This window comes from Rousettus aegyptiacus, unplaced genomic scaffold, assembly GCF_014176215.1.
Source record: "Rousettus aegyptiacus isolate mRouAeg1 unplaced genomic scaffold, mRouAeg1.p scaffold_m13_p_3, whole genome shotgun sequence".
NCBI lineage: Eukaryota > Metazoa > Chordata > Mammalia > Chiroptera > Pteropodidae > Rousettus > Rousettus aegyptiacus.
Window position 1 is genome coordinate 125,399,775 of NW_023416306.1, and position 11,745 is coordinate 125,411,519.

The 11,745-nt window shown below is 39.2% G+C and overlaps 1 protein-coding gene across 2 annotated transcripts in view; it reads right to left on the reverse strand.

Moving 5' to 3' along the window:
- PRTG (protogenin) overlaps positions 1-11,468 on the reverse strand; it is a 112,551-nt gene extending 101,083 nt beyond the window's left edge. For both annotated transcript variants that reach the window (XM_016158354.2, XM_036239109.1), the window contains exons 1-2: positions 11,209-11,468; positions 8,715-9,017 (exon numbers count right to left, since the gene is read on the reverse strand). In XM_016158354.2, coding sequence (XP_016013840.2) covers positions 8,715-9,017; positions 11,209-11,308 — 403 coding nt within the window. In that variant the 5' untranslated portion in view covers positions 11,309-11,468. The remainder of the gene's footprint in view (positions 1-8,714; positions 9,018-11,208) is intronic.
- Between the last annotated feature and the right edge of the window lie 277 nt (positions 11,469-11,745).

Sequence of the window (11,745 nt, forward strand, 5' to 3'; positions counted from 1 at the left end):
TCAATATTTTAATTGAAGTTACTGTAAATCCAATCAGAGGGAATCAAGCTAATTCCATTTGAAAGCTAAGGTGAGGGGTGTTAAACTTTATCATTCTTAATAGGAATTGGTGGCGGCAGTGGTGGTGGTGGGGAGCCAGTATAATCTACTTCTATTAAAATACATCCTCAGGAGAGTTTAGCAAAATTCTCTTAAAATGAAATCAGCATTACTTTTCTTTTAAATACTGAGTCAATAAACATCAGAATACACTATTATTAGCAGAATCAGTCACATATTTGTAAAATTACACCTCTCATACACTATGCCAACCTTCAAAGTGATACAACTACCCTGAACTGTCCAGTCTCACAAAGTAACTTATTTCTCTAGGCTCTTGAAAATAGTACTAGTTCAAAATCACATATCACTTATATGTGGGATATAAACCTAAAAGCAACAAGTGAACAGGACAAACAGAGACTCAGGGACATGGACAATGGACTAGTGGTTACCAGAGGGTAGGGGGTTGGGGAGAGGGGAGGATAGATGGGGTAAAGGGGGTCAAATTTAGGGGGTAAGGGTAGGGTGAAGTGGGTAAAGGGGTCAAATATACGGTAGCTGAAGGAAACTGGATTTTGAGTGGTAATCACACAATAGAATATATAGATGTCAAATTATAATGTACACCCGAAAATTATATAATTGTATTAACCAATGTTACCCCAATAAACTTAATTAAAAATAAATTTTAAAAAATAATAAAAATTAATATCTGAAGTTAAAAAAAATAGTACTAGTTCAAATTATCTTATTGGTTTAAGACCTCTTTCTTTCCAGAAACAGATACCCCTAAGGTTGAAGGAAAGAGTGTGAATTCTTAGAAGTACCAAATTAAATAATGGCCAAGCTCCTTCAGTTTGTTCTCAAGTGACTTAAATGGTTCTCTTGCAATGTGACTGGACTCAGTTTTATAAAATGTATCATTGATTGGCCACTTACTTACAATGATAATAACAGAATTATAAAAATAAGGGCATTGTGTTGCTCAAGATCCATGCCCTCTTTTTTTTTTTTTTTTTAGTCACCCATTTTTACAGATAAGACAAGTAAGGATCAGAATGATTAAGTGATTTGTCTAAAGTCATAAAAGTCACCAGCAATAGAGAAGAAATTAATGCTTGACCCTCCTGCCTTTTTGTTATCCTTTGTTTTTCCATCGCGGCTGCCAGCAGCTCAATAAAAAAAAAAATACAGCAGCACTGAGAATCTTTACCATATATTGGAACTTGTCAATGTTATAATTTCCTTATGAAAAAGAAAACAGGACCTCAAGCACATTGAAATTCTATTTTGACGCAATTATTGTTTTCCTTAAATATAAGAAAAGTGTGCATTCTCATCTTCTGTTTTGAACTAACTGATGATTTGTTCTGCTCCAAGTACTTTTTCGGAGTAGAACATGTGGTACCAAATGTTCAGCCAGCCTTGCCTAGCATAAAGCCACTCATTAAAAGATTCTGCTTCCTTCTTCATTCATCACGACTTGCCAGTTAGGCCACCACTGGCTATTGGCCTCTAAAGGTGACCAGTGGCTACATGTATCAACAATCAAAACTTTTACTAGCATAAATAGCTGACCAAATAGAAGTGCACACAAAGAGTGATATCTTGGGGAAGATAAAAACTATGAACTTCCTGTTCACTACTAATAAGTAATCTAAAACAAACATTTCATTAATAACCACTCAAAATTTTGCCTGCAAGCTCCTATGTGCTAATACTATAATTATTTTCCCTTTATTCACCCTTTGATGCTCTCTCAAGATGCTACAATCTTTACATCATTATCTACAGGAAGTTAAATTGCTTCTGCCCAACGTAAGTGTATGGTACCACTGAATTAGCTGAAAAGATTTCTGTTAACCATTTACCTGATGAACCACCTACTACACAGCAAATATTATTCTCTGGGCTCTTAATGTCATAGTATAGTTTTATTTCTCCCCATGCAGAGCATTACAAAAGATGTTCTTTAATATTTACCACACATGGAGATTTCTCACATCTTTTCAACTATGGTGTCCATCACACAGAGAAAATAAAAGGCTGCATAAACAGGATTAAATGAAATTGGCATTTAGTCTTTGACTAGATATCCCCCCCCCGCCCCCCGCCCCGCAAAAGGTCTAAAATATTGACATTAAAATGAATGGACCTACAGGACAGTGAACTCCTAATAGTTTTTAATGTACCCTGTGTGTGAAAGACAATGACCCAAACACATTTTTTTTAATCCAGCTTCCTTGACAATACCTTAAAATAGTAAATATCTTTCTAATCAATACATTTAGCATTGTTAACACCAGAAAAACAAGGTAGAAGATCAAACACAAGACAGACGCAGTTAAAATAACTAATGGCCCCAGATGACTAGTAAAGAAATTTTCTACTACTTTCAGAAACATCAGTGGTTCTCAACCAGAGGTGATTTTGCCTCCAAAACATGATTTTTTGGTTGTCACAACTGGGCAGGGGTACTGTTGGCATCTGGCATGTAGAGGCTGCTACACATCCTACACTGCACAAGACGGCCTCCACAACAAAGTCATCTCCAAACGTCAATTTCGCCAAAGCTGAAAAACCCTGAGAAATGTAATGCACAACAAGAAACATCTTTTTCTTTTTCTTTTTCTTTCATCATCATCATCATCATCATCATCAATTACCATTATTATTTTTGAGAAATGGTGGAATGGAAGAACCATTTTGAGTAGTACTAATTGACTACAAAACAATAAAAAGGCCATTTTGGAGGATTATTCCAAAAGAGTACAATTTTCTTTAGAAAAAGTATGTATAAAGCATCATTTAAAAAAATAATAATAACTGTCACACTGTTCTAAACAGGACTTACTGTAGTTTCATGAAGCAAATTTTTAAAAGAAAATTTCCTTTCCATCAAACCAAAGAAAGTAAATCTAGTGAGGATACAAGTTTGAAAGTAGAACCCTGAACAAAGATTGCATTCTCCAACAGTCACTGGATTAATCTAGCCACTATAAATGCCGCTTATAAAATAAATACAGATATATAAACACAAGGAAAGGGCAAACCCTCCAGAAATTGAAAAAACAAACATTTTAATTCATGCCTTCTGCTCAGTCTATAAGAATCTGACTTTTAAAGCTCATCAAAAGCACTTTCTGAGAACCAGAGGTTAAAAAAAAAACACACAAGGAATGTAAAAGTCAGGAAAGTATTTGTCAGATTAGTGTCAGAGACCTTTGTGAGGATGACGCCTTTATCCTCTGCAATACATATCCCTACAGCAGTTTACTTAGCTTCAGAATTACAGCCGCTGAAGGTAATTCGGTACATTTTTACTTTTTTTTTGCACATCATCATTGTCAACTGTTAACTGTGAGCTTGCTCTGGGCAGGTTACCATGTTAGAGCAACTCCCAATATTGCTTCAGTGATTATGACTATATCTTCTCTTACCAAGATTTAAATAATGGGTTTTAAAAAATGCTTCAATAAAAAGTCTGAACACTGTAAACTTTCAAAAGTATTAAAACAGTGCTGACTGACAATGCAAACTTAATTTGAGGTACAAATTTTAGGATTTCTCATAAAACACTCAAGAATCATAGCTGTTTTTAAAATTCAAGTATGATCCTCAACAAGACGCCTGACTCAACATATTGATTATTTATTATGTAAATAGTAATTGCCAGTTTAAAAGATGAAAGTAATCATTCCTGAGTGACCCTGCCTATCACGGATAAATATCATCTCTCAAAATTCTAGTCAAGAATATTAAGGTTTTCAAAAAAGTAACCTCACATGCATTTATTTATTAATGGAAATCCTCTCTCAACCTAAAACCCTGATTAAAAGATTTGTTTTTTGCTATTCTTTTAAATTGCTCTGGACTTCATCAATAGGCCCAGCTGTTAAATTCAGGAGCAATGGCAACAAATCCCTGGGCAAACAAGTGCTGTGAGTGAGACCCTTTCTCTAGAATAATCAGAGATAGTTAATGAACAAGAGACATACCAAATGCCCTTTCAAAATTCCATTAAGAATCTGGATAGAAGCAAAAGAAACACACACACATACACACACACACACACACACACACAAGATTATATGTGTATGTATGTGTATGTATGTACCTATCTATATCTATATAGATATAGATAGATAGATAGATAGATAGATAGATAGATAGATGATAGATAGAATCTTGAAGGAAATTATAATTCTATCCCTCAGTGGATCCTTGTTTTTTTAAAAAAAAATAAAAAATGCAACAACTTTGAAAAAAACAGTGAGATAGTATTACACATTTCTGAAAATGAGAAATGATCCTAATTGGGCAAAGTGAGAAAACTGTTCCCATCACCCAGTGATTTTCACATACCTGATAAACCTTTTAAGTAGACAGACTTTAAGACTCTTCAAGTGTTATTGTAAATAAGACTGTAGAACTACATATGCTTTTACTTCCTTAGCTCAGGCAATTTTAAGATGGTCAATTTTTTCAATTTTTAAGTTAAACATATATTTTTGAACCATATCCCTTCTCTTTAACAATGGTTTTTCTTGGATCTCAAGATGCATCATCTGAACCTCACCTACGGGAAGATTGATCTAAATATCTCAGTTCTGTCTTATTTTCCCAAAATAAAATGACTTTTACTTTTTGTGTTAGCACTCCAGAATTAGAGCAGGTAACTTAACAGTTTGATTTGAAGTGAAAATGCACAGAGGTAAAAGATGCTATCCTTTACAGCATGTACAAATTCAACAAAAAGTACAATGTAGCAAGATCTTGGTTCCAGGATCATTAGTAAAACCCAAAATCTAGGCTAATAGTCTCATAGTATCTTTCTCTTTTCAATATACCACCCACTCTCTTTCTTAATTAACATGACTCTTTAAATGTTTTCAGTATATTTTAACTTCTCATTTTTAAGATCAACTTTAGGTTACGATTTATGTATTACTCTTTAAGATAGAAACCACACTCACAAGACAGTCTTTCATTAATCTCATATACACACATACAAAAACTCTCAAGTTTAATCTTAATTTAAACTGAAGTAATAAAAATTTTATCCATGGGGGAAAAATCAATATCCTTTTAAAGGAAATGACTATTGCTATGTAAAGTTATAGAAATGGACCCCCCCCACCCCAACTACTTTATGTATGCCAAAAATAACCTTGAAATTTTAGTGAAAAAAAAAAATTCCATCATAAAGATACAATAATTCCTATGGTCTTCCAGCTACAAATGTTCACTTAAAAAATTATTTTTCACCCAAAAGAACAGTCCTGAAAAACTTAAGAATATAAGCCAGCTTTATGTTCTTTCCCTCTATCCTATGACTTCAATTTCCACCTTTTAAGGAAAGGAAATAAACAACTAGCTTCCTGTTCAATCACTAGCTTACAGCCAGTCCTTTACACATCACAGAGCACAACCCCCCTCTCCTCCTTTACTTCTCTCAAATGTCTTATCTTAATTTAAACTTGTTGAAATATGAGACCGTTTTTACCACACTAATGCTTTCCTATGAAATTTATCTTACTTATTTCAACATTAAGAATGCAAGAAATGTCAAGATGTCCATAGATTATTTCTTACTCCTAAGACATTAAAATTATTTACGTAGTGAAGACTTAGAGTCCATAAAAGTGAAAATTTGATTTGCCAAAAGTTTAAAATACTGAAATTTATAGGAAACAGTTTAATCTGCTATTCTTACTGTTGTATACGACTAGAAGAAGGGCCTCCCACATCACTCCCGTTTCTATTCCAATTACATGAAAATGTAAAACAGCTAAAATGGCTATCAATAAAAAAGATTACCTTTTCTAAAAAAAAACTAAATATTACTTTAACCCTATACTTTCCTTTAAAAATAGGATGCCTTAGAAAAACTAAGTTAGACAAATACTTTTGTGCTTGGATGAACAACAGGAAAGCAAAGCCTCCAGGCCTTTGGGGAGGAACCTTGTCCCCTAAGCAGGCTCTGATGTGCTTGGGAGATAAGGCTCCATGGTGACACTTAAGGAAAGGCCTGTTCACATTTGAATTTCTGCATTCCTCAAGAACAATTCATGGCAATAACTAACTTTGCAGAAGAGCTACATGAAAGCTTTGGCCAATGAATGAGGGTCATCTGCTCTTTATCACAAGGGTAAACCTCATCCTGGCCAGTTTCTAACCTTTTAACCTTGTGAATTCCTAATTTACACATGAATAATGGAATTCCTGCCTAGAGTGCAACTTTCAGCTTCTAGTTCCTAAGTTTAGAAACCAAGATTTGATCGCCTGTGTGTTAAAAATCTGAAACTTGCACAGATTAAAGTTTTAGATTTCCAGGTGCTGTATGTATTATTACACTTCTGAACCAAAAGATATGCTTGCTGACAACATCTTTGACCAGAAAATAAAAAGAACATACTTGCACCCTGCTGCTATCAATAACTAGGAGAGAACCAGCTTAAGACAAAAAAACACAAAAACAAAAACAAAAAAAAAACCAGAATGTCCACTTAATGCCTATTCATCTTCGTGTTTAATATATATTACATCTTTACCCTGAACACAGGATAAAGTCATTTAAGCCTGTATCATTGGACATTGCTTCTTAGATATCAGAATTAACTTTGTGAATTCAGACTCTCTGAGAAATCTCGTACCTCTAAAGAAAAATCTAAACCCACTATGCATTTATTTTAAATCTATAATACTGAATGCAATTGCTTAGCAAAATACTTCCTCAGAGCTAAAAAAAAAAAAAAAAGAAAAAAAAGTGTACATATGAAAAGTGTGGTCTCTATGACTACAGTGGATATTTAATGGCAAAGCAATGTTCTACATAGTTTCACTGGAAAGTTTTTTATACTTAAAATATGAAAACTACTTCATTACAAGAGTCTTCAAAATGATTCACATCTAATTAAGTATTTATTGTTAATTTTTATAAAGATACAAAAATGCACGGACAAAACTAACATTTATTTCACTGCACTAATATTTGTTACACTGTTCAGACTATTTATTAAAGCTGAAAGCTTTGTGTGCTTTCAAAGCAGTTCTGGATGACCTAGAATTCTGTCAGGCTTCCAAGGAGGTCCTGGAAAGAACGTGTGGTCATGACAAATGCTTCATCTTTTCAAGGCCCACCATCCCCTCCACCTTTCCATCTTGTCCCTCTCCTTTCCAGCAAGGTAACACCAATTACAGTTCCTGGTTATAAAAACACAAAATTCCTCAAACCCAAGAAGTGAAAAAAATTACAACTCAACAAAACAATTCTACATTAGACAAAAATTAAATAAGCAGAACATAAGCATAAAAAGCAGTACTGCACAGAAAAACCGCTACTCAACAAGAATAAAAATGATTATTGGCCAATGACTGCAGCAAGAAAAAAAAAAGTTTACTAGAAATTCTCTCAGGTTTATGCTATTCTTGCGGGGAAGACAGTTAGAATTGGAAACTTGCCTACTCTTCTTCTTCTGACATTTTTCAATATATATATATAAAATCTTTGCTTATAATTTACTTTCTATAATTAATCATTACTATAAATATAAAATAAATTGCTAATATGAGGATGACATAAATATGGCCATTTACTATTACAATAAAGTCACCTAGGAAACCTCTGCAAATAGCTTCCTGAATTTCAACTGTGTAGACTTTAAAGAAACTATTTCCTAAAGAGTCACCTTTATCTCAAGAGCTCCCTCCTCCTATTGTTCATCTTGTAAATGATCGATTTGTAGATATAGTACAAAATCTATCTTTTGTGTATCAATAAAAGCATGTAGCTAGGAGGCCTGTGAAACTATTTCTAAGATTCAGTTTTGTGTTTTGTTTTAAAATTTTAAATGGTCTGTGGTAATGTTGAGTGCTGCACTGTGAGTTTGATCACCTAAAGAGGCGGAAAGCCTCAGTGGGGACAAGGAGTTGCCTATCTCCCCTACGCCCATCTTTACACTCAACAGCTATCAGGTCTACCACCAAGCAATGGATCCCGTGGACAAATGGTTGATAGGATCGGGTTGTTTATACAAAGGAAATCATTAGACAGCAAACTTTAGGACAACTGGAAAAAAGTGGACAGATCTGGTTTAAGTCCATTAGGCATAATATGGAAATGGCCTTAATCTCTTTCTCTCCCAGCAGGAAAAGACTAGGAACACTTCAAAGGCTTGAGAGTTACTGACCAATGCCCTCTCTTACAATTAAAAGCAACATGGGTGATCTTAAAGGAGTCAGAGAAATGGAAGGTTGGGCTACACGAAAGATTTAGCACTCAAGGGCCATCTACAAAGCAGAAAGATACACTGTGGTTTTAAATTTTTAATTACTAATTTACAAGAGATGAGATTTTAGAACAACTGTTGGAGTGCTGGCCAAACTTTTACACCCAACTGTTCTCATAGTGTGAAACAATTAAATTTACATACAGCCACCTCTACAGGTTTTGGTGTTCTAAACCTAATTAATTTCACTTTTGTTCTCAATCACTCATTCAATTTATTTTTCTCAGATTTTTCTGCATGCCTTAGGTAGCATCTAATATCTGCACGAAAATTCTTAATGTTTGTGTGATTTCTTAGGGCTAGTGTATAAATAAAGCAAGAAGTCATCAGAATGTAGCAACGAAAAATGTCAAATACTCAAGAACTTAAACAAACACTTACTTGATAAGGTAAGATGAGCTTTTTGACTAAGAATGGCTCCATATTTGTTCATTGCCAGACACTGATAAAATCCTTCATCAGACTGTTCTCCTCGCTTGCCTTCCATCTCACTGATGTATAAAGAGCCGTTGGACAGAACCTGGATCCGTTTATTTTCAGACACTTTTGCTCCATTTTTCAACCATGTGACCTTAATGGGAACTTCTCCATGAGCCTGGCAATCTAACACAACTGGCTCCTTTCTTGTGACAGTTACATCCTGTGGTTCTTTTATAAAAAACAGTTCACTAAAGCAACACACTCCTATAAGGAAAAAGGAGAAAAGGCATGTCCAGAATTATAGGTATAAATGCATTTCTTAACAACATAATTGTAAAACATATTCAAGGTGTTAATAAAATAAGTGTAACAAACCATATTAGTTAATTTACAAACATCTTAATAGACCAATCTAAGTTCTGGCAAACCTTTCCAACAAATCAGAGAAATCACCTTTGTACAACATCTACACTAAAAGCATAGGGAGGATGTCAATAATTTCTATGCCTTGTAAGAATTCTCTTCTCAAGTTTCCTGCTAGTTTCAAAATCATCAGGAGAACTCATGAGCACAAGCTGTTTGCTACTTTTACAAGCTTGTCAAAAAAGATCTTGAACAGAGTAAGTCGTAAAAGTCTAATTTTACAAGAAATCATTAGCAAAATTCCAACTCTGTGAACAAGCAAGTTTATTTCCTTGTCCCTTGAAGTGTTTTTGGAACCCTTGGCACCTACTCCTTTGGGAAGCGCATTTATCTTTTGTGACAAATTACAAGTTTGCATTTTTATATCTGCCTTTTTATAGCAACGACTGTCTCCTCTCCTTGAAAGAGACCCATTTACTTAATTTCTGCAGAGTCAGGTAGGTATTTAAAGGACAAAGAGTTGACTTTGAAAAGTTGGTAACTCTTGCTGCTTGTACTCAGTGGGTGATCGGATTAGGAAACTTTTATTTCATTTTTTTAGAGCTGCCAACTGTTGGAAAAAATGCGTGACTAATTGGTCCTTACTGTCTAATAGGGATAGGAGATTGCTTAATCAACCAGTACACGTTTTTATCAGAGCAGAGGAAGGGCTTTATCCTAAGCACACACATCGCCCCCGGTCTCCGCCAGCATAAAGCATCCGTTGACCACCTAATACCCTGTGTCACCTCCTGCATTCAGCACGAAGGCCAGCTAAAGTCTTGCATATTGATTGGGGCCCAGTGGAGTGTTAGGGATTTAGAGGAAAACAGTTCATCTTTCTTCTGACTGTTTTGAATCCATGATTACAAATCCCCAGGACTGGTCTCTGTCTCTCATCAAGGCAGGTCCTCCGTAACCTCACACACTAGTCACGCTCCCACGCCCGGGCTGACGACTTCTAATGTATGCCCAGGGCAACGCGAGCGACCCTAACAGCCTCGCACTGGGAGGACAACTCCGGAAGGCGCCCATTGTGTTTCCGAGTCACATCTGACTTTGATCCTTTTCTCATGCTAACAGAAACTAACTCCACCAGAAAAAAGAAATCCCAGGGTCTGTAACTTGTAAATAAATAAACCCATTTACCTGAACACCCTGTTCCCCACCAACAACCACATCCTCTTCACACTTTTTATCTCTTTGAAGATAAACCAACACGGATGAAAAGCAAAATTAGTTTATCCAAGTTTGCGCCAGGCTAACCTGGAGTTGGGAGGAATCTTCAGATTTCTGCACACCTCTGGCCCTGCCCCCAAATAAATACCTGGCTGCAAGAAATAAATCCTATTTAAATGCCTTCCTTCTCGGCTTTGGGTACCTTTTTCCCTCCCCTCCCGGGCACGAATCGGCTACGCAACTTCCAACCCTCTTCTCTGTCCAATTCCACCCCTCTCGTCTCCTTCTTGCTCCAAGAAAGTTGGGGGGGGGGCGGGGACCAGGGGCGCTGAGTTCACCTACTCTCTCCCCCGCCCTCAAACGTGAGGGAACCCCAACTGCAAACCCGGGAAGCCGCGCAGAACCGCCGCGCCCCCTGCGTGGTGAGGCTGCCACTAAGGAAACAATATAAATAAAGCCACGTGCGGCCGCAGCGGCCCCGGCGGGCGGGCAGCGTGGAGCCGGAGCTGGCCACAGAGGCCAGGACGCGGCCGGAGGGCGGACAATGGCGCGGGGAGGAAAGGGCGAGAGTGGACAGCAGGCGCCCGGTCCCTGCAGCCTGCGACCAGGGGAGCGCAGCGGAGAGAGGCAGACTCTGGGAGAGGCGCCCACGGTCCTGCCCGTGCTCCTGCAGCGCCCGCGGGCCGGTCGCGCCTCCCGCAGCCGCTCCCGACTAGTTGCAGGGAAGGGACAGTGACCGGTGGTCAGCGCCACAGAGGAGGACCCCAGGCCCCCCCACACACACACACACACGACACGCACCCCCTGCGTCTCCTCTCTCCCCAGCCCACGCGCGCCGCTCACGCCCCACAAACGCAGAAGAAAGCGCGCCCACCTGGAGCGGAGCCGAGGAGCAGCGGGAGCAGGAGCGCGCGGAGCGGCAGCAGCATCCCCGGCGGCCGCGGCCGGGCGAGGGGTCGCAGAGAAGGCGCCATTCAGCGGGGCTGCGCGGGCATGCTCTCCGGCCGCCCAGCAGCCACTGTCTGCCTGCCGTCCCCCGCCTCCGCAGCCCCCAGCGCCGCGGCTGGACACGCACCGCCTGGGCTTCCCGCTCGGGCACCGGCGTGGCGTGGCGCGGGGCGGCCGGCCCTGGACTCTGAGGTTGCGGCGAGGCCGGCGCACGGACACCCGCTCGAAGGAGGCGGGGGGCCCCGAGAGTCCGGCCTGGGGGCGGAGTGAGGCGGTGGCTGGAGGAGGCGGGGGCGGCGGAGTGGACAGCACCGCTGCTGCCGGCCTGGGGACTACTTTCTACATCTGGCCCCTGGTCTGGGGACCGCGAGGTCGGCGCGGCCGGCGGAGGGAGACGCTGGGAGGGGGCCCGGTGGCGGCCGGGTCGCGGCCCCCAGGGTGGCGGAGGACGGGCCCCCGCCGG